The sequence below is a fragment of the Carassius gibelio genome, chromosome B18, assembly GCF_023724105.1.
Source record: "Carassius gibelio isolate Cgi1373 ecotype wild population from Czech Republic chromosome B18, carGib1.2-hapl.c, whole genome shotgun sequence".
In the NCBI taxonomy this organism is placed as follows: domain Eukaryota; kingdom Metazoa; phylum Chordata; class Actinopteri; order Cypriniformes; family Cyprinidae; genus Carassius; species Carassius gibelio.
In genome coordinates this window covers 11,988,905-12,012,703 of record NC_068413.1, presented here as the reverse complement: position 1 = coordinate 12,012,703, position 23,799 = coordinate 11,988,905, and the positions used below count along the sequence as shown (strand labels likewise).

Genomic DNA, 23,799 nt, shown 5'->3' with positions numbered 1-23,799 from the left:
CATATGATTGATGCACACACTCATTAACTGACATATCAGGAATCTTGCACTGCAATTATCATTTATCAAGAGTAGGGATGGGAATCATAAAAAGCTGAATGTTTCCAGTATTTTAACAAATATGTGTCAGGAACTCATCACAAGCACCTCAGGTCTCCACCCACTACATTCACCAGATCCCAATAATTGTGGATATAGAACACAAAAGTGGATATAGAGAGTAAAATATAATTCAAAATATTAACAAAAACTGTAAGTGTATCAATGTTACCAAGATATCAGTCACACATGCACACATCTCTTCTTTTTGTGAATGGGAAAGAGCCCTAGTCCAAAGTTAACATGGAAAATTTCCACAGATTCTCAGATGTTCAGTCTGAGTGTTAAAGTAACTAGACCTGGACAAATTCTGACATCTACTGGAGATAATTATATCGTGAAATTGCAGGTACTTGCAGAACACTAACATCTAGTGGTTGTAGAAGTTATTGCATCGCAAAACTGACTGCAGCGGACAACCTGCAACAAGAATTAAACTACTGAGGAATTTAGTATTAACTTGGTAACTTTTATGCTTAACATGCTGACTGCTTACGTGAAATAAAGAGCATAAGAGCATTTCAGCCATCTAGTTGAGAGCCACTATCACATTAGACCACTGTCTGAGATGCTAAAAACAAACAGACAAAAAACAACATTTCAAATGGTTTTCTGTTCAGGCTGGTCTTTAACTCGTCAACAGTTAATTGTTAACTCTTTTCCTGCTAGTCAGGCTGTAGGAGACCAGTTTGAAGATCTAAGAAGAGATTATTTGAACTATTTTAGACCTTTTTTCATCAGGGTGATTCTGCTAACTTTCACTCAGGCAGCAAACATTATCTGTTGAACATGGTACAGCATGTTGTGACAAACACAGTCTTTGGAATTAGCTTGCCAATAAAAAACACATTTACGTAATTTAGGGAGAGATTTTGAAATAGTGACAGGGTTGCTAGTGTTAATGTAGTTCAGTTCAGACTACTTTTATTTGTCAATGACAGTCCAGAATATCAGGGTTGCCAACTCTCACGCATCTGGCGTGACACTCACGCTTGGACTTTAGCCTGAGATTGATGCTGAAAGCGTGAGTGTCACGCCAGATGCATGAGAGTTGGCAACCCTGAGAATATAGGCTACTGATCTTTACTGAGATTACTAGATTAAGGCCTTTTCATGCTTAATAATTCATCAGAACTCCTAATCTAGTAATTCTGTCACGAGGTATTTGTCTAAATGTGGGATTAGACCAGCTGAAGTTTCTCTCCACAGATTTCAGCAGCTGACCACAGGCTGTTGGAGATGGTGTCTGAGAAAAAGGACTCTGGTGAAGTTTTGAAGGAACAGGTAATGTTTCAGTGTGTGTCAGTTGCTGTCCTCCTTCAAAGAGTGAACTGGTTTATAGAAAAAGAAAAAAAATGTAGGATAGGGACTTGATTGAATGATTGGATGAATCATTCACAATAAGATCAATAATATGCATTCATTTCCATTTCATACTGATTTTAAGGCTTATGTAAAAAAAGTGTTATACTATTGACTGACTGGTTGTTCATATGATGACCTATATTTAAATTAATATTTTAGAAGTTTTGTCACTACTAGCCTAATATTGTTACTTATTAAGGGCAATCATTTTATCACATTTATGTCATCTCAAACAAAGCACACAACTTATTACATTTTAAATAGGGTAAAATGTTATCTGAAACCCATAACATTTTCAAAGTAACCTTCCCAGCACTGATTGAATCTTATTTGGCAATTGCTTAATTTCTTAAGTAATTAAAGTATAATTGGAACAGTTAAAACACTGGAAACATTCAGCTCTTTATGATTCCCATCCCTAATATGAATAAATGATAATTGCAGTACAAGATTCCTGATATGTCAGTTAATTTGAGTGTGTGCATCAATCGTATGACGAGACCTGATTCTCCAGTAGCTGTTGTTAGATTCAGATGTGAAACAGAAGCAGGATGGCACCTCTTAGCCCCTGCTGTGTTCACTTCACAAGAGCTTCAGAGGATGTATACAGGAGTTTAGTGAGTTTAGCTCTCTGTGCTAGTAGGAAGCAAGATCAGAGAGGAATTTTCTGCAGGGAGACACTATATATTAGCTTCATTATTATTCGTTGACATACAGCTCTAATAGGCTTGCTGACTTGATCATCAGATTAACTCTCTTTGACTCTAGCTGTGACTCATATTTTCCAGGGAAAAGTTTCTAATTTTTTTCTATACAATCATATACAAATAAATAATTAATAATTGTATTAACAGACAAACACTGAACATTGCAGATTCTCACTGCAATGACAACAACAATCAAAAAGCTTCATTTTGCAAAATAAAAATTTGCTGAAAATGTACTCATGCAGGCCATCCAATATTTAGATGAGTATGTGCATATGAACATATTTTGAGAAATTTAGCATTACATCAATTACTCACCCTCCTCCTCTGTAGTGAATGGGTGCCTTCACTGTCTCATAATAGCATTTCAGCCATCTAGTTGAAAGCCACTATCAAATTAGACTCTCAGGCAGCAAATGTTATCTGTTGAACATGGTACAGCATGTTGCGAAAAACACAGTCTTTGGAATTAGCTTGCCAATAAAAACACATTTTTATGTAATTTAGGGAGAGATTTTGAAATAGTGACAAGGTTGCTAGTGTCAATTTAATTCAGTTCAGACTACTTTTATGTGTTAATGACAGTCCAGAATATAGGCTACTGATCTTTACTGAGATTACTAGATTTAGGCCTTTTCATGTTTAATAATTCAGCAGAACTCTTAATCTAGTAATTCTATCACGAGGTTTATGTCTAAATGTGGGATTAGACCAGCTGAAGTTTCTCTATGCAGATTTCAGGACACATTCATTCGATAAAGACAAAACAAAAGGCTAGTGTGTATTATATTGTTCTTCAAATGAACATTCAATGCACATTCATTTCTTACACAGGAACACATTTAGGGGCTGCTGTTAGAGATGGCAGATTGACCTTTCTAACATTGTATCCATATATACATGTATGTAAATACATACAGTAAAAACAATAATATTGTGAAATAATGTTACAATTTAAACTAAAATTGTTATTATATTTATTATTATTATGAATCAAATATACATATGTTGTAGAACGTTAATTATTCCTGTTATATGAAAATCATATCAGAAATATATATTTATGCTGATTTGGTGTGCAAAAAACATTGCTATTATCAATGTTATAAACAGTTTTGTTCAGGACTCTTTGAAGAGTAGAAAGTTTATAAGAACAGCATGTATTTGATATAATATTTTGTAACAGAACTGTAACAAATTTCTGTAGTTTTTACAGCTGAATGATGTAAAATCACTGTAAAATGAACAAATCCATAGTGTAGAATAGCCTATGTTTACAGTATTTTGCTGCAAATCTGCAAAGCAATTTCCTTCTAATAAAACTGCAACTGCAAACTAAATATTGTTGGCTCAGTGTCACTTGCTTGTTGTGTTCCTAGATCCTTCAGTGCTGATGGACTGCTGCACCCAGCAGGATCTGAGTGAATCTCCAAGATACTATGAGCCATAGGACAGGTAAGAAAAATCTCAAACATACACACACTATTGTTTCATAAGTTTGGGGTTGGTATGATTTTTTTAATGTTTCTGAAAGTGTCTTATGCCCAACACAGCTTGATGTATGAAATTAAATCGATAAAGCTGAATTTTCAGCATCATTACTCCAGTCTTCAGTGTCAATTGATCCTTCAGAAATCGTTCTAATATTCTGATTTGCTGCTCAAGAAACATTTCTGATGAATCAATGTTGAATTGCTTCATTTTTTAGGATTCTTTAATAAATAAACAATTTATTCATTGTTACAGCATTTATTTAAAACAGAAATGTTTGTTCTAACTTTTGATAATTGATAAGACATTGATAAAAATTTGAAATGTTTCTTAGTTATGATGTTTCACCCACTTAAATGATACTTTGGCACGTGTAGTCCATTCTAAATAATGAGAATGAATAATACATTACAAATAATAAATAATACTAATAATAAGGTATAACATGTAGCAATTAACATTGATTTATGAGAGCATTAGTGGCAGTGTGCCGAATTTTGCACAAATGGGGGCAGGAGCAGCTATGGTGCTTGGCCTGTAATGAGGTCACAAAATTCTGGACTATTGATAATACCAAGGATTTATCAAAGTCCACTAAAGGAAGTAGAGCTTTTTGCTGTTTTACTTTGAAATGGCCTTCCTGATAATGTTTGGGGCTCATACACAGTCTTTTAATTTTAAATTATATTCAAATACATATTTTTATAGCCAAGTATTCACACAACACATCTGATAACATTATACGGTTATATGTGATTAAATACATAATATTTTGTCTGAAATAATATGAACAGCAGGTATGCTAAACTTTCTCCTTTTGATTCCTTGTTTCTATCTCAGGATTTCCATCCCAATAGTACTAGAGATTACGCCAGCTCCAGTTTGGATCTAGCCTCACTTGTGAAGAATTCAGATGACAGCAACTGTAAATGGCCATACAAAACTGACAAATATTATCCATATATTGCCTATAGGGGTAGGTTTGATGATTTTCAACCTAACAGAAAGTTGAGTGGAAGGAAAAAGTGTTGAAGAAAATGATGCACAACCAACTGAGACCCTTATGAGAATTTTCAAGCAAAATCAGTTCATGAATTTGAGTGAACTTCACAAGGAATGGACTGAGGCTGGGGTCAAGGCATCATGAGCCACCACACACAGATGTGTAAAGGAATTTGGCTACAGTTGTTGTATTCCTCTTGTTTAGCCACTACAGAACCATAGACAACATCAGAGGCGTCTTACATAGGTTAAAGAGAAAAACTGGACTGTTGCCCAGTGGTCCAAAGTCCTCTTTTCAGATGAGAGCAAGTTTTGTATTTCATTTGGAAACCAAGTTCCTAGAGTCTGGAGGAAGGGTGGAGAAGCTCATAGCCCAAGTTGCTTGAAGGAACGTATGGCGAACGTCGACGCACTGCACCTACGCACTACTGGATTCGGGAGCGGAGGTTAATTTCATGGACTTTAAACTGGCTGTTCAATTTCAGATCCCCATCACTCCCCTCTCGCACTAGATCACCGTCAACGCACTCAATGGACAATAACTTCCCCGGATTACACATTCCACTGAAAGTATCACCCTCATCACTTCTGGCAATCACACAGAAACCCTCTCATTCCTCCTCATGGACTCACCACTTGCACCAGTGGTTTTGGAACACCCATAGCTCTCTAAACACGACCCCTGGGTCGACTGGTGCACTAACACAATTTCCACATGGAGTAACCACTGTCATGAATCCTGTTTAGTGTCTGCCTGTCCCTCTGTGTCTGATTCTGTGTTTCAGAGTAAGGCAGTGGATTTGACTAACATGCTGAAGGAAGTGTTCAGTAAGTCCCGTGCTGCTTCTCACCCTCCGCATCATTCCTATGACTGTGCGATAGATCTACTGCCAGGTAAGACTCTGCCTAAGGGCAAACTTTACTCTCTTTCTGTTCCCGAGAGGGAGGCCATGGAAAAATATATTTCTGATTCTCTGGCCTCTGGGTTCATCCAGCCTTCCTCTTCTCCAGCGGGGGCGGGGTTCTTTGGAAAGAAGGATGGTTCTCTGCGACCTTGCATTGATTACCGAGAGCTGAACAACATTACGGTAAAGAATTCTTATCCTTTGCTGTTGATGTCTTCAGCTTTCGAGAGGTTGCAGGGAGCATCCATTTTCACGAAACTGGACTTACGCAATACATATCATTTGGTTCGCATCAGGAAGGGGGATGAATGGAAAACCGCTTTTAATACCCCTGGGGGGCACTTTGAATATTTGGTTATGCCCTTCAGGCTTTCCAACAGCCCAGCACTCGTGAATGATGTGTTGAGAGACATGGTAGATCAATTCATATATGTTTACCTGGATGATATATTGATTTTTTTTCTTCGTCTCTCCAGGAACACGTTCAACACATCAGATGAGTGCTCCAGAGACTGTTAGAGAATGGGCTTTTTGTCGTTTCGTCTTTTCCCTTCCTAGGGTATATCATCTCTTCTGAGGGAGTGCGCATGGACCCTGACAAGGTTAAGGCTGTGATAGATTGGCCAAGTCCAGATTCCCGTAAGGCCCTACAGCGGTTTCTGGAGTTCGGCAATTTTTACCGGCGTTTAATTCGCAACTTCAGCCAACTAGTCGCACCTCTGACTGCCTTGACCTCCCCCTGAACGACGTTCAGGTGGTCGAACATTGCCGAGGCAGTGTTCACCAACCTCAAAAGTCGATTCGTTTCGGCTCCCATTCTTGTCACCCCTGACCTCACATGTCAGTTCGTGGTGGAGGTCGACGTGTCAGAGGTGGGAGTAGGAGCAGTGCTTTCACAACGCGCTTCCTCAGACGATAAGATGAATCCCTGCACGTTCTTTTCTCATCGACTATCACCTGCCGAACGTAATTATGACATTGGTAACAGAGAGTTGTTGGCAGTTAAGTTAGCGTTGGAGGAGTGGCGTCATTGGTTAGAGGGTTCTGGGGTACCTTTAATCTTTTGGACCGACCATGAGAATCTTGACTACATCAGATAGCCTAAAAGACTCCAGACAGGCTCGGTGGGCTCTTTTTTTTGGACGTTGTGATTTTGCTCTCTCGTACCGCCCGGGGTCTAAAAACATCAAACCCGACTCTTTATCTCGTATTTTTGATCCATCCGAATGCCCGGTCACCCGGTGTATTTTACCTGAGAAAGTTGTCCTCTCCACTCTGGTATGGGAGGTCGAATTGAAGGTCAAGACAGGGGTAACGCCTCTGCCTGGTTGCCCAACGAGTCGTTTGTTTGTGCCGGAGGGATTATGGTCCGACGTTATTCGATGGGGTCATTGCTCCAACGTGGCTTGACATCCAGGAGTGACTCGCACTAGTTTTCTAGTTAAGCAACAATTCTGGTGGCCACTAATGGCTCACGACATTCACGATTTTGTTTTGGCTTGCTCAGTCTGTGCCACTGGTAAAACATCTAACCGACCCCTAGACAGGCTACTTCGACCGCTGCCTGTCCCTTCGAGACCCTGGTCCCATATCACTCTAGATTTTGTCACCGCCCTCCCGCCCTCTAATGGCATGACGGTTGTTTTAACCATAGTGAACCGATTCTCGAAGGTGGCACATTTCATCCCCTTGCCCAAATTACCTTAAGCCAAGGAGACAGTGGTCACAGTCATAGATCACGTCTTTCGGTCACATGGCCTCCCGTTGGACGTGGTCTCTGACAGGGGTTCCTAATTCGTATCCAAATTTTGGCAAAGAATTTTGTAAATTACTGGGGGCCACTGTCAGTCTGTCCTCGGGCTATCATCCCCAGAGCAATGGTCAGTCTGAGTGAGCCAATCAGGACCTCGAGAGAATGTTGCGATGTTTGGTTGCCAAAAATCCGGAGCCAACAGCTTTCTATGGTGGAGTACGCCCACAATTCGTTGCCAGTGTCATCCACAGCCTCTCGCTATTTAAGTGTAGTTTAGGTTACCAACCACCAATTTTTCAGAGTCTGGAATCCGAAGTCACGGTCCCCTCGGCTCACGCATTCGTCCAGAGGTGCCGCCGTACTTGGACTAGAGCCTGTGAGACTCTACTCCAAGCAGGGGGGCGCATGAAGGCCCAGGCCGATCGCCACCAGTCAAAGCCAAATTCATAGGCCTGTTTCCTGTCACCAAAATTATTAGTCCGGTGGAACTCCCACTCAAACTTCCTCCAGCATACAGGAGAATTCACCCTGCCTTCCATGTGTCTAAAATCAAGCCCATGTTTTATTCTCACATTAATCCGCATGCTTCGCCCTCACACATCACCCCCACCCCCCGCAACGACTCGTAGATGGGGAACCCACGTATTTGGTAAACCGCATTCTGGACTCGAGACAGAGGGGATGCGGTTTTCAGTACTTGGTGGACTGGGAGGGGTACGGTCCGGAGGAGAGAAGTTGGGTTCCTGCTAGGGACATTCTGGATCACTCCCTTGATTACAGTCGACAGGTAAGGTTGTCTGTGAATGCCAGGAGGCGTTCCTAGGGGGAGGGGTACTGTCACGGTTCATGAATCGGCTGTCTCACACTGAGGTGTCTGCTTGAGTGTAATTGTGTGGGTGTGGTTACTCGTTGTGTTGATTAGTGTCACCAGCTGTCGTTGGTCACCTCCCTTTATATGCCAGTAATTTCCCTCTCATGTTGTCAGATGTTCTCGTGTCTCGTCAGCCCAGTTCTCCATCTGGATTTCATCAGTTCTTTGTGTCGTCTGGATTTCGTCAGTTCCTTGTGTCGTCTGGATGTTCCACGGTTCCTGGGTTTCTCTACACGCTCTTCACCGCACCACCACCTGATCACCATCTCGTCCCTGCTTCAACCACCACCTGATTGTTTGTCCCCGACCTGTGTCTTTATTCTGACTTTCATTTATTAAACCTTGTTTACTTGCACCTTGCTATTTCATCACAGTTACCTCACAAATAAATGTACTAACCATTATTTTTACAAAGGCTTGTTAATTAAGGATTCATACTAGTAAACTGCTATATAGCCCAATTGAACTCATTTCATAATTAATGGACTTTACATACTGCATACTACATGAATGCAACTTTACTGGGACAAAAACCTCCCTATACCTATGCTAACTATATAATAACACTGTATATTAATGAGACGTTTTATTTCCAATTTTCTAATATTTTCTTTATTTTTATTGAAAATAAATGCCTTTCTGATATCCTAGAACAAGTTTGCTAAAGGTTGGCCTCAAATTTCATCACACTTCATTTACCTGCTGCGATACTGATATTATAGATAATTTGGCATCTTTTGCAGTGCTGTTTATCACAGTCAGGCATTGGTAGGTGGAGTTATTGTAAAACGTCTCTGCCAACAAATAATCTATATATTATATTGCTTCAATATTTTATTATTCAATATCTTTAAAATAATCTGTACTGTATAAAGCACTATAGAGATAAAGGCGACGCCATTTGACTTGATCGGAAACGTGCTAGATTAAAATACAATTTATGTTCTACTTTATGTTTTTGAATACACAGTGATAGTTTGTAGTTTACAGTATGTATAAAAGTGTTTTATAATCACCATTCCCCGCCTCCAGTTCACTCACGTGTTTGAAGATGACACATTACAAGGGAGTGTCTTCAGATGCATACATCAGAATTCAGCAAATGTAGCAGGTAATCCGGGCATTCCATGCATACAGAACATTAACTTTCTATTCACAGTATACACGCAGCATACTGCAATATAGTAGGAGTTGTATGGTAGTATGCCATTCCGAACACAGCATTGGTACTGATTTCAGTTTATTGATTATATTTAGCAGATTCTGCTAAATATAGTAGGTCATCCGGATATTTGATGCATAAAGAAAATTTGCACACCATGCACAGCATACAGTAGGTACATACTGGATACTGCAGAAATAGTAAGAGTAGTTTGATAGTATGGCATTTTGAACACAGTAATATACTGTATATAGTTTTATATATTATATATATATAGTTTTCATAGCTGTTTTACTTTCAGTCAACCCGAAAATGAAGTGAGTCATAATCACCAAATTGAATCATAATATTGAGAGGTTTATTGAACTAAGCTGAACTAATAGGATCATTTTGATTACGTTCTTAACAAATATGTGTCAGGGAGTCATCACGAGCACTTCAGTCTCCACCCACTACACTCACCAGATCCCAATCACCTGATTACTGAGCACCGCCACCTGTCAGCAATCATCAGCAGCACTATATCCTTGTACATTTACTGTCTGGTTTCAAACATTCCCTGCTTGACGAACCTGACCCTAACTTGTGAGTCCCCATCGCTATAGTTATCTGCGCTCTCTGCTCCTTGATTGCCACCGTCCCGGAACTCCACCATCTCTTAGTGCCTCCTACCACATGGATCCCCTGGAAATGAATGGGACATTACCACCCAGATGGGACCCAATAGACTTTTAACACACCCCGCTCACCCTCCTGGTTACCTCTTTCTCTGTGTTCAATAAACCTGCTGTTTGTATCTTCACCTTACCTCTGTGTCCCGTGAGTATCTGCTGACAATATCCAAGTTTACATGATACTGTTAAATAAAGAACCTCAGTATAATTCTACCTGGAGAGATACATGAATTGAACATCAGTCTAGTATGACAATATATTTTAAAGTGGATACACTCTGAATCATAGTTATTGTTAAATGGAAGAAAAAAAAAAACCTTTCAGGTAGTTGCCAAGGCATTTTCTTTTAATTTAAGTACTAAAAGTACAAAATTACTTTAATGAAAAGAGAATAATATATAGCTCAAAATTCTCACAGATTCTCAGATGTGTTAAAATAACTAGAGCTGGACAAGTTCTGACATCCACTGGAGATAATTGGTGAAATTGCAGGTTCTTGCAGAACACTAACATCTAGTGGTTGTAGAAGTTATTGCATCACAAAACTGACTGCAGCGGACAACCTGCAATAAGAATTGAACTACTGAGGAATGGTTAGTATTAACTTGGTAACTTAAACTTTATGCTTAACATGCTGACTGCTGACTGCTTTAAAAAAAAAAAAAAGATTAAATGTGCTTACGTGAAATAAAGAGCATAAGAGCATTTCAGCAATCTAGCTGAAAGCCACTATCAAATTAGACCACTGTCTGAGATGCTAAAAACAAACAGAAAAAGCAACATTTAAGATGGTTTGCTGTCCAGGCTGGTCTGCAACTCGTCGACAGTTAACTGTTAACTCATTTCCTGCTAGTCAGGCTGTAGGAGACCAGTTTGAATGTCTAAGTAGAGATTATTTTAACAATTAACAATTTTTAGACCTTGTTTCATCAGGGTGATGCTGCTAACTTTCACTCAGGCAGCAAATGTTATCTGTTGAACATGGTACAGCATGTTGCGACAAACACAGTCTTTGGAATTAGCTTGCCAATAAAAACACATTTACGTAATTTAGTTAGAGATTTTGAAATAGTGACAGGGTTACTAGTGTTAATGTAGTTCAGTTCAGACTACTTTTATTTGTAAATGACAGTCCAGAATATAGGCTACTGATCTTTACTGAGATTACTAGATTTAAGCCTTTTCATGCTTAATAATTCAGCAGAACCCTTAATCTAGTAATTCTGTCACGGGGTATTTGTCTAAATGTGGGATTAGACCAGCTGAAGTTTCTCTCCACAGATTTCAGCAGCTGACCACAGGCTGTTGGAGATGGCGTCTGAGAATAAGGACTCTGGAGAAGTTTTGAAGGAACAGGTAATGTTTCAGAGTGTGTCAGTTGCTGTCCTCCTGCATTTTTATTGTTATTGTCTTGCACTGTTTTTAGTGTAAATACATTTGGTTATTTTGAGGGTCAGTGCTGTTTATCAGTGTGTCTGTGTCCACACCAGTCTTATAGGTTATTTAAAAATATTACTAATACATATTCACAAAAGTACAACTAAGTTTGGCTTAAAACCTGAGGTAGAAAACTGAAGAAAAAAAAAAACCTTGATTGTTCAGAGTTGTGACATGTTTTTCCTTGCAGAATGTTCTTCTTCGAATCCGCAGTCTTCGATCTGTCAGTGCCGCTCTGGAATCCATTGAGAAGACATATGTGCATACGAAGCAGTCTCATCCCGTTATAAACTCTGTGTGTGGGATATATGAGAAAGGTGTGAGTAAGGCTGGCAGCTTGGCCATTTGGAGTCTTCAACCTGCCCTTTATGTACTCGAGCCCCAGCGTAAGAAAATCTTCTGTATTATTTATACAGTGTAATAATAATAATAATTTAATGATGATAATCATGTAAAGTAGATTTATTAAGTACGCATTTTTTATTTATTAAAAGTTTGAAACCTAAGTGATAAAGTCCTGAAATGTGACTTATTAGAGAGAGACTGTAGGACCATCACAATTTTGTCAAATTTAACCACATTGCTTTCATTCCTTTTTTAATTTTATTTTTTATTTTTTTTAACAATGACTAGTTTTTGGAAGCTCATGTTATGGTAAACCATAATTATGAAACACAATGATAGAATATTATGAGATACTAAATAAATTGGTCATATACTAACATCAAGTAGTAAATATTACATACAAAGTTTGTCAAAAAAAAAAAAGCTGTATCTGACAATTACAACTTTTATGCAGAGTTTGCATTTTTATATCATAATTATGAATTTTACATTAAATTTTAATTTTTCTCATAATTACAGTTTGAGGTAGTATCTCAAATGTTTACATTTTATGTCAAAACTATGATTTACCAACATCTTTGTTATTATAGGCTAGTGCAAAGGATTACAAATAAAATGAGCAGTTTTTAGAGAATGTCTCTGTTTTGGGGACAACCAGTAAGCTAATGAGTTCAAATTGATGTGAAGTAATGGAGACTGCAGTTTATTTTCTATAGTTTGGCAATAAATCAGTCTGTAGAGAACAACCAGAACAAAACAAAATGAGTATAACTTAATATCTTATTTTAACATTGCAATATTCTAAGTGTATTTTGACTCTGCAAAATAAGAAATCTGCTGAGATGTTAATGAGCTGTTTTGGTCTAAAATAGTTGGTCTGATATTGTTGCTCAAGTGGGGAAGAGTTTGTCTAGACACAGTATGACTCATGAATTACTTCTGACATGATCACCAGTGGATGCTGTGCATGCTGGTCTATGTCAAACATTGTGATGTCAAACAATGTGATCTGTTTATTGCACTGCAAATCTTTTAATTTATATTTAATAATGATATTAAGTGATATTAATATATAACCATAAAAAATTTATTTAACTAAAAAAAAAAGTGTTAGTGCTTTTCTGGTCTCAAAATCCTCAAAGCAGGAAAAAATGTGTATGTTTTTGTCCTCTTGTGTAATTTGTACAAATATAATTGTACAAGTTGAGAAATGCAGTGTAGCCTGGGTTATTGTCTGGCATTGCAAAACTGAACTCTGGTCTCACCATGTTTGTGATTAGATTAATAATTGGGCAATGATGTTAAATATTGTAATCTTTCAAGGGCCCATTTGAGCATTTCACAAGACTAATCCACAGAGAAACATAATTCTACATTTCAAGCACTTTGATTCTCCTGTGAAGATTCCCTTTTTGTAATGAGCTAATGACTGAATATTGTGCAGTCTGGTGCTGCATAATATATATTAACACCCTCCCCCCACCACGATTTTTATTTAACAGGCCATAAATAATTTAAATTGGGGTCCATAAGATTATTATTATTTTTAAGGAAATGAATGCTTGTGTTCAACAAGGATGCATTAAATTGATATTGAAAATAATAAGAAATGTTCCCTGGGCATCAAATCAGCAAAAATTTTTTTTACTGACGAATCATGTGACAGTGTAGAGTGGTTAATGTATTACTGTATTAAAAGCAGTGTAGCGGGGTGAAGAAGTACACGACACGAGGATGCAGGTAAGTTTCCCAAGGTTGGATTTTATTAGGCTAATGTGAGGTGGTTTGGTGCTCGGTGCTCGGCTTCCTCTTCTTGTGGTGCTCTGTGCTGTGTGGGTCCGTGCTTTCCCTGTGCGGTGGGGCTGGCGGTCACACACTGTTCTCCACGGAAACGATAGAAGACGGGGGTTAGCCGAGGAGAAGTTAGGGATAAAGCAGCGGTAGTAACTCCCCAACCCAGTACCTGAGTCTTGGAGGCATGCTGCAGCGCAGAGAGGATAGCTGCCACCTTCTTCTCTAGTGGTCTTATCAGACCACGATCCACCTGGTAGCTCAGGTACTTTGCTTCGGCGAGGGCCAGGTGACACTTCCGGGGGTTGATGGTCAGGCCAGCCCGGCGTAGTTCCAACAGCACTTTCCGTAGCCGCTCCAGATGGTCTTCACAAGTCTCTGAGTGGATGAAGACATCATCAAGGCAGGCAGCCGTGTATGCTTGGCCGCAGAATGACATCCATCAGTTGCTGGAAGGTGGCCGGGGCACCATGTAGGCCGAAGGGAAGAACCCGGTACTGCCAATGGCCACTTGGGGTTGAGAAGGCTGTCTTCGGTTTTGCCTGTTCCGTTAAGGGGACCTGCCAGTAGCCCTTGGTGAGGTCAAAGGTTGAGATAACCCTTCCTACGTGGTCCAGCAACTCGTCAACCCGGGGCATTGGGTAGCTGTCGAACTCAGAGACCTCATTTAGGTGACGGAAGTCGTTACAGAAGCTCAGGGGTGGGGAACGTTGATCCTGGAGGGCCTGTGTCCCTGCAGAGTTTAGCTCCAACCCTGAAAAAGAAAAACCTACCTGTAGCCTGAAGACCTTGATTAGCTTGTTCAGGTGTGTTTAATTAGGGTTGGAGCTAAACTCTGCAGGGACACAGGCCCTCCAGGATCAACGTTCCCCACTCCTGCAGAAGCTGAAGGTGTCGTCAGGACCACGGGTTCGAACACCCCTAACTTATCATCTCCTATGCCTCTTCCTCGATGGCATGTTGGCACTGTTGGATGATGACCCCAGGTGGTGTGCGGAAATCGTGTTCAAGGACGTGGGTCCACCCAGGCTGGGGGAGAACACATCAGAAAACTGACTGACCAGGTTTTGCAGCTCCGACTTCTGGGCAGCCGAGTGTTGAGGGTCCATGTCGACAACCACGGGAGCTGAGTTGGCGAAGGGAGAGGGCTGGGACCCGGTCCCAACCCAGTGTTTCAGGAAATCGATGTGATGGAGCTAGTATTCTTTTCTTTAACCGGCTGCAGCACATGGAAGGTGACAGGGCCGACCTTCGCTCTGATGGTGTACGGTCCCCGCCAGGTGGCCAAGAATTTGCAGACAGCCATGGGGACCAGGACCAGTACGTGGTCTCCTCGCTGGAACTCCCGTGGTTTGGCCACCTGGTTGTAATGTCGTTGCTGGGTCTGTTGAGCTTTGGCGAGGTGTTCCCGGACAATGGGCATGACTTGGTCGATACACTCTCGCATCTCCCGCACGTGTTCCACGGTGGTCCAGTGCACTGCCGGTTGTTGCTCCCAGGCCTCTCGGGCGACGTCAAGCAGGTCGAGGGGCTGCCGGCCAAAGAGGAGTTCAAACGGTGTGAAGCCAGTGGAGGCTTGTGGGACTTACCGGATACTGAAGAGCACATAGGGTAGCATTTTGTCCCAGTCCCGCTTGTCTTCGGCAGCCACTCGCCCTAACATCCGCTATATAGCGTCTGGTTGAACCTCTCGATGAGCCCATCAGTCTGGGGCTGATACACCGTGGTGTGGAGCTGTTGGACTTTCAGGAGCTTTAATAGGTCAGCCATCATCTGGGACATGAACGGGGTACCCTGGTCAGTCAGTATCTGGGAGGGGATGCTGACCCGGCTACACAGAAGAAACAGCTCCTGGGCGATAGCTTTCATGGTGGCCTTACGGAGAGGTATGGCCTCAGGCTACCGGGTGGCATAATCCAAGACGACGAGGATGTGCTCATGCCCCCCGGAGGACCATCCCGATCTCGAAGGGCACCTCAATGATGGACAGAGGTATCAGCGGGCTGGGGGAAGGGGATCGCGGTGACATCTGTTGGCAGGTCGGGCAGGTCTGACAGAAACAGCATCCAGGCCCGGCCAGTGGAATCAGTCGCGGAGGCACTGGATTGTGTTCTGGCACAGCGATGGTAACACCTTGCGCCGGAACTTCTTGGGTGTCGCCGTGAACACAGGTGATGGGCAGCTTTGCCTTGGCTTCAGCTCACGGTGAATGGACCGATGTTTAGACCAGGCTGACCGTGCTGCCAGAGTCAAGAAGGGTGAGGAACGGGCAGCCATTTATTTTCACTTCCGTCCGTGGCTCGTTCTCCGTTTACACGCCACAGCCACCAGCCAAGGAAAGCGGGGTACTTTGGTTGGCTTGGGCTCATCTTGTGGACCGGGAACCGCTCTCTTGTTTACTGGTCACTAGGTGTCCTCCATGCGTCGCTCCTGGACCACCCTTTGGGGAAAAGGCAGCGCCCGCTCCCCAAGCTCCCGGTGTTGGGTGGCCTCTGCCAGCTCGATGGCCTCGACCAACTCGTCAATGTTGGACGGGTTCCGCATGCTGGCTGCCTGACGAAGCGGGCAGGGAAGGACTCGGAGGAGGCAGTCAACCACTATGCGCTCCGCTACCTGGTGTGCGCTGGGACCCCTGCCAGTAGCCAGTGTTGGGCAAGGCGAGAGAGATTGGTGGCTTGACTTCAGGCCGGTTGCAGCGGGTTGAAGGTCCACTCATGGAAGAGTTGAGCAGCACTGATCGGTGATAGCCCAACCCGGCCCTGGATTTCCTTCCTCAACTCCTCATAGGAAGCACTTCGTTCCGGTGTCAGTGCAAAGTATGCCCGTTGCGCCTCTCCCATTAAGAGCAGTGCCACGATCCGTGCCCACTCGTCCGTAGGCAATGCCTCCCACACAGCAACGGTCTCGAACATCTGTAGATACATTGCTACGTCATCATGCACCTTCATTTTCGGCAGCAACTGCGTCGCCTGGACACGGGGGTCAGGTAGCGGAGTTTGCTGGGTAGTTGCGGAGCGCAGCAAGCTGCGTTTGGTTTTCCCTTGCTGGGAGGCCATATGCTCCATAATTTGCTGCTTGCAGATGCTCACCTCAGTTAGGTGCTTCAGCAGCTCTTTCATCCTTGGGGGAGGAGCCCCACCTGGGGAAACAGAGAGGGAACGTGAGCCAAAGGGGAAAAAAAGCATCCAAACCAATCCAAGAGGGAAACACTAAATGTGGAGGGGTCTTTGCCTGTGACTACTTCACTGCAGTGCCCGTATTCTCCACCAGTGTTGGGGGGTGAAGAAGTAAACGACACGAGGATGCAGGTAAGTTCCCCGAAGTGTGGATATTATTAGTGAGGTCATGGGGAAAAGAAGGCTAACATAAAGGGGTTTGGTGCTCGGTTCTCGGCTTCCTCTTCTTGTGGTACACTGTGCTGTGTGGGTCCATACTCTCCCTGTGCGGTGGGGCTGGCGGTCACACACTGCTCTCTGAAAAACAATAGAAGATGGGGGTTAGGCGAGTCTTGTGGATTGTGATTACGTGCATCAGATACAGCATTCATTCTTCCAATCAATCTCATATCACAATAAACATGAAGTGTTATCTTTGACATGAAATTTAATATCAAGTGTAGATAACTTAGTGTTGAAATAGTGAAATAGTGTTGAAAGATTAGTGATAGCTTTAAGTGATAATGAAAGGAGAATTCTTTTTGCCATACCATTCTACTAAGATAGATAGATAGATAGATAGATAGATAGATAGATAGATAGATAGATAGATAGATAGATCTTAAATATTTCTTAAAACTACATTCCATGACACAAGACAGCCTTCAAATTAAAAATAGAAAAAAGTAATTTTAAATATTATTAATAATAATAAAAACGTATTGAATGTAAGTCTTTTTTCAAAACCATAAAAAAATTAACTTCTCCAAACTTCTGAATTGTAGTATGCATAATGTACAGTGTGCAATATTTCATCCACATAGTCTATTTCTATAATTAACATTAACAAGACAAGGCAGATTTACAAGGCAATAAGAACATTCCAGATCAGTTCAGCGGTATTTCAGAAATTAAAGGTCAGCATCATTTCTTCTAGAACAGTTAGTAAGGCTTAGCGTTAGCTGGGGAAACATTTCGAAAGAAACTGTTCATGTGTTTTGCCAAATGAATCAGCATATGCTTGCATTAATGAAAAATGTGTTTATGTTTTTTTATGTTTGACCAAGTTATAAAACATTAACGCTCTGCATCTGTTTGAAAATTGTATAATTTGTAGTTGTAGCAGCCAACTCATTGGCATGCAAAGGACTGGACCACCTGGAGGAGAAGGTACCAGCCTTGCAGTATCCACCTGAAGAGGTATCCAAAACTAGTTTCTTAATACTGCTCTGTAAGTTGTTAATTGTATTTGTTTCAACTGTGGGAACACATTTAGCTTAGATGCATATACAAGTATAATAAAATGTCTGTATTTTAAACAAAAAAAATATAAATCCTTCTTCTGCTTCCTCCACAACAGCTAACAGCAAGCATTAAGGAGTTGGTGACAACAACTCTGGAAACTGCCAAGGATAGTGTTGCCTTTCCAATCAAACAGACCTCTAATGTTGTATTGGACAAGGTATCTACTGGGTACCAGCAGAGTAAGAATGCCTTAAGTGACGGCATACATTATGTCCTGAGCAGCAAGCTTGTCTACCTGGCTGAGCAGAGAGCTGACAGGGCTCTTAGTCTGTTGGAAAACCTGGTCGACTTTGTCCTTCCTGTATCTTCAACTGAGAAAGGTATTCTGATATTCTTATATGCTTAATGTAGTAATACAGTAGTATATAGATGTATGTTTTTAGTGAACGTTCCTCAGTTTCTTCATTTGTATTCCTTGGGAGAAAATCTTCTCAAAGAAATATAAAATAAATTCAGTGTGGCCCCAGCAAAAAGCATGCACTTTTAAGGCTGGACATTAGATGTCACTGAAACTTCATTGTTAAAGAGATGAAGTCTTGAAAACCCAGACAGCAATATAGTGTTGGCCCCTGATCCGGCCCATGTGTGGTCCGTTTGAAATCCATGCGGTCCAGATGTGGGCTGGATCTGGGCCGAAACTACTTGCTGTCTGGGAAGTGATAGGTTCATAATAATATTTTGTTAAATCTGACTACAGCATCTGAGCTTAGCTTCACCTTGCCCCAATACACCTGCCTGGATTTTTTTTTTAAGTTGCCGGAAAACATTGATTAGTTGTTTCAGGTTTGGAGCTAAGCTTTGCAGGACAGGACTCCCCTGAGTTAGACCATCCATTTTGCAATAGTATCTGTTAAATGTAAACACTGTCAGGTGTGTTATAATGTTTTATTCTGTTGGTGACCGTATTGCTGTGATTCAAGTCTTAGATTGAGTAAGTGTTGATCTAGTTTAGTCACTCATTGCCTGGAAGAACTGTAGTAGCCTTGTTCCCTCTTCTGTCTGTATAATATTTAATCTTTAAGTGTACACTGTGCATCTGCTCCTCTACAGAGATGTGTCCGGAGGCACGTATTCACAGTCATGGCTACAAATTGCATCATCTGTTAACAGGATGTTTTAAAGAGGGTGTTTCATCACATCATTATTTCCTATCTATTTATGTGAGACGTTCACTCATCTTTTGGAACAGAACTATTCAGGCTTTGAACTTTGGCTTTGGCTTGAATTGATCCCTAGTGCTTCGCTCTCAGTACTTGATGTCTAAAAAAAGACAGGGTTATTCAATAAAATTACATTTAAAAAAAAACATCAAACAAAGTAGATACAGTTGCTGAATGGATTGGTTTAACTTATATGGAAGCCAGTTTCCAAAACTCGAGCAAAAAAAAAAAAAAAAAAAAAAAAAAAAACATGCTTTGGTAAATAATAGTCTACATTACCTTAAATGAATAGTTGAATAGAAAAATGTACAAGATGTAGATGAGTTTGTTTCTTCATCTTAGTAGATTTAAAGAAATTTAGCATTACACCACTTACTCAACAATGGATCATCTGCAGTGAATGGGTGCCGTCAGAATGAAAGTCCAACCAGCTGATAAAAACATCACAATAATCCACACAACTCTAGTCCATCAGTTAACATCTTGTGAAGTGACAAGCTGCATGTTTGTAAGAGACAAATCCGTGTTCTATATTAAATAAAAAATCCATCACCCATTGTCCTTTCACGTCAAAATTCACTGACAATGGGTTGAAGTTAAAACCATTCTAATGACGGATTTATTGGATTTATAACATGCAGCTTGTGGATTACAAATATTTTTATGGATTATTGTGATGTTTTTTAATGAGCTGTTTGGAGACTCATGCTGACGGCACCCATTCACTGCAAAGGATCCACTGGTGAGCAAGTGATGTAATTATACATTTCTACAAATCTGTTCAGATGAAGGAATAAATTCATTCATATCTTGGATGACCTGAGGGTGAATACATAATCAGCAAATTTTCATTTTTGGGTGAAATATTCCTTTAAAATAAAGCATTACTCAATTATTTGTACCTCTCTATGTAAGGACAGTGTACGTTACATGTGTTCCTGACCTGTTTAGCTTCTGCATTCAATGCATTATGGTATGTGGTTGTTTGATAATTTACTAAATTGAATTAGAGATCTTTTTGCTCAGAGGCAATAATTCCTTTGATCAGAGGCGTAGGTTTGATTTTGAGATTGGTGGGGACATTCCCGGAAGCTGAGGATTCAGGAAATGAATAGTATAACAAATAATGACAAGGAGGCAGTTTGGCTGACTTATTAACTTTACTCCGCTTATAGTGTAATGCAATAATTAATTATGTAATGTTACAGGTAACAAATGACAAGGAGGCAGTTTAACATACTTATTAAATTTACTCCGCTTATAGTGTAATGCAATAATTAATTATGTAATGTTACAGGTAACAAATGACAAGGAGGCAGTTTAACATACTTATTAAATTTACTCCACTTATAGTGTAATGCAATAATTAATTATGTAATGTTACAGGTAACAAATGACAAGGAGGCAGTTTAACATACTTATTAACTTTACTCCGCTTATAGTGTAATGCAATAATTAATTATGTAATGTTACAGGTAACAAATAATGACAAGAAAGCCGTTTAACATACTTATTAACTTTACTCTGCTTATAGTGTAATGCAATAACTAATTCTGTAATGTTACAGGTAACAAATAATGACAAGGAGGCAGTTTGACAGAGACTTAACTTCACTTAACTTTGTGTCTACTGTCTTGTTCCAAATCCTTACTATTTGAAGTAGCCAAACACATGTCTACGTCTGTCATTAACAGAAATGAACTGTTGGCATATTTGTTTTACATCAACTTTGTCCAGTTTGTCCTGGTGGACATGGCACACAGCAATACTGTTAAGTCTCACTTGTGCCATTGTTGATCTGAGCCATGTTTTCAGTCTCCTAAGAGCACTGAAACTTCTTTCAGCCTCAGCTGATGAGACTGGGATGACTAAAAGCAGCCTGACAAGGGTTTCAACTTGATCAAACAAGCCTCTCACTTCAATAGCCATTCCTCTCATGATATTAGCCACTTCAGTACTTGATTTGAACGTATTTTTAGTCCGAAACATGGCTAATTGGACTTTTAGATTATCCCTATTCAGTTCTGGATAGTGATCAACAATGTCATTTACTTTTCCAGTCAGTAGAATTTCCTCTAGCTTCTGCAAGACATCTAAATCTGGTTGGTTGAAGAACCTGTCCTGAAGCTGGGCATCAACACAATCTATCATTTTATAGAACTCTGTTCTATAATGCTCCTCAGCTGACTTGGGAGTGTGCTGGCTCGCCCCACCAGTGTAACGTTTTGGTGGCTGTCTTTGGTGAGGAATCTGAATAGACTCCATCCCAAGGGAGTCAACCATTGCCACTGCTTTCTGAAACACCTCCTGAAAGCTGTCCTCATTTCTTTTTCCTTTTAGAGTAGATCTGACACAGTCTATTGACCTTCTCATTCCTGCAATTGTTTCTGTCCGTTTTTGCAGGGACTTGTTCAGACACTCTAACTCAACAATCACTTCTAACGCCAAAAAAAGTCCAAGCACAGTTTTACCCTTTTCAAATCTCTCTCGTAGTCCATTTGCCCTCACACCTGTGTTAGACCCATTTGATGCCATCTCCTCCAAGCTAGATAAAACACTCTCATACTGAGACAGCACTGCTCTGATAGCTTTTCCTCGGACTGTCCACCTGGTTGGGCACAGAGGTCTGAGTGATATCGACTGTCTTTCTGAACCTGCTGCTACTGCTGAAAATAAGGCCTTAAATTTCCCAGACTGGTGGCTTAATGTCCCTAGCTCATGGACCCACTGCAAGGCATCACGTATCACGGGACTGGCTAGGCAAGCGGACTGTGTGATCAAGTTAAGACAGTGTGACCCACAATGCACATGCAAAGCCAATGGCTGCTGTCTTTTAAGTTCTGCTTGTGCTCCTGAATGTCTTCCTGACATATTGGCTGCACCATCATATGTCTGACCCCTTAGACAACTCATAGGAATATTTAGCCTCAAGAGGACATCCGCAGCCACCCTAGCAATTTCTACTCCAGTTGTCCCTGGAACTTCATATAAACCAACAAAAACCTCTTGTGGTATCAGGTCATGGTCCACATATCTAAAACAGATAGATTCTTGCTCTACTCCTGAGACATCTTGAGTGCCATCTATGATGAGTGAGTACTGCAAAACTGGTAGAGACTGGATAGAGACTGCAATACTTCTGACAATACAATTTCCTAACAATTGCAAAATCTCATTTTGCACTGGAGGAGAGGTATAGTCATGACAACGGGATAGCCAACTAGAGAGACTAGCATCATCTTTGGCTTTAAATTTCAAAAGCTGAAATAGATTCCCATCTTGGGTCTCATGGCCTCGCAGTGCCAGACCCTGCCTAGCTAGGTACTGTACTGAACTTACAATATTTTGCAGGCAGTGCCTAGCATTATCTTGTTGCTTTGCCCAGGCACTTGAGAGTTGTGAATCTACTGGGTTTGCTTCTTGAGCACTAACTGTGACTGCATGATGATGCGATTTGCTATTCTGGTGGCGTTCAAAGCTAACAAGAGCATTCTTCCAGTTACTAAATCCCTTAGAGGAAAACGCAGGGTCTGCTTTTTTGGACAGTGTATTTTTCTTTATTGTGTATGTTTTCACACAGTAAAAACAGAGAATTCCCTTCACAGTGGGGCTATAGTGAAGCCATGGATACTGCTTGTACCAATTTTCCTGAAAATGGAGGACCCTATTTGACAGCTTTTGAACTGCAATGTTCTTGGGGTGAGGTTGGTTTGGCTTGATGTCAAAGTCCAGAATATCTCCAGTTCTACACTGTTTTTCATTGTTGTCACTCTGTTCTTCGATGTCGTCACTTTCACAGTTACTCTGTCTATTGCTGTCTACAGATGGATCAGCATCCTTAAAAATACACCACAGTACACAATTAACCACTCTGTATCAACTACCGCATATGAAAAATACATCTACACTATGATAAGGCTAGTAACCACTTTATGCCCATATTATTAAAACCATGTATGATGAGTGATTAATAAACCTCTAAATATACCAGTGCAATATCAATGTAATACAAAACAAATATCTACATTTACTCTTATGATTACATTGTTACCAGCCTAGCCCTCACCTGTGACCCTGCCTCTCCACTTGCCTCTCTTCCTGAGCTACTACCTAGCAGGACTGTTTCTGTCACCTGATAAAATGAAACAATGCATACAAATGAACAATGCAACAACTTGTGCCTGATCAAAGCGCTCATTTCAAACTCACATTGACGAACTATATAGCAGATCATCTGCCTAACAATTGTCTCAATAATAAATCTCACTATACTAACATGTCAACATCATGTCAAAACTTGACCTCACCTGTGACCCTGCCTCTCCACTTGCCTCTCTTCCTGAGCAACTACCTAGCAGGACTGTTTCTGTCACCTCAGCTGGCAAAACAACACATTGACAGAATTAACAGGGAGAGAAATCTTAGAAAAAAAATGTTTTACAATTGCCGATGACTCTACCCTTTAGCAATTGAGAAAATATTTTAAATGACTTACTTGTATTTGTTTTAAAGTAGCTCCTAATATCTAACTTTCTTTTTTTAGCTGCCATCCTGACTCAGCACATCAAAAAAAAAAG

General features: G+C 40.8%; 1 protein-coding gene across 5 annotated transcripts in view; it reads left to right on the top strand.

Annotated features, from left to right (window-relative positions):
• The first annotated feature begins 1,323 nt into the window (after positions 1 to 1,323).
• LOC127977169 (perilipin-1) overlaps positions 1,324 to 23,799 on the top strand; it is a 39,184-nt gene continuing 16,708 nt past the window's right edge. For 2 of the 5 annotated variants that reach the window (XR_008158140.1, XM_052581886.1), the window contains exons 1-5: positions 10,586 to 10,622; positions 11,311 to 11,385; positions 11,657 to 11,852; positions 17,875 to 17,957; positions 18,118 to 18,382. Coding sequence is in view for 4 of the 5 variants with exons in the window: in XM_052581886.1 (XP_052437846.1) it covers positions 10,620 to 10,622; positions 11,311 to 11,385; positions 11,657 to 11,852; positions 17,875 to 17,957; positions 18,118 to 18,382 (622 nt within the window). In the remaining variant the exon portion in view is untranslated. Of the gene's footprint in view, positions 1,384 to 9,920; positions 10,175 to 10,585; positions 10,623 to 11,310; positions 11,386 to 11,656; positions 11,853 to 17,874; positions 17,958 to 18,117; positions 18,383 to 23,799 lie in introns of those variants that run through there. The other 3 variants (XM_052581884.1, XM_052581883.1, XM_052581885.1) reach the window with 3 other exon arrangements.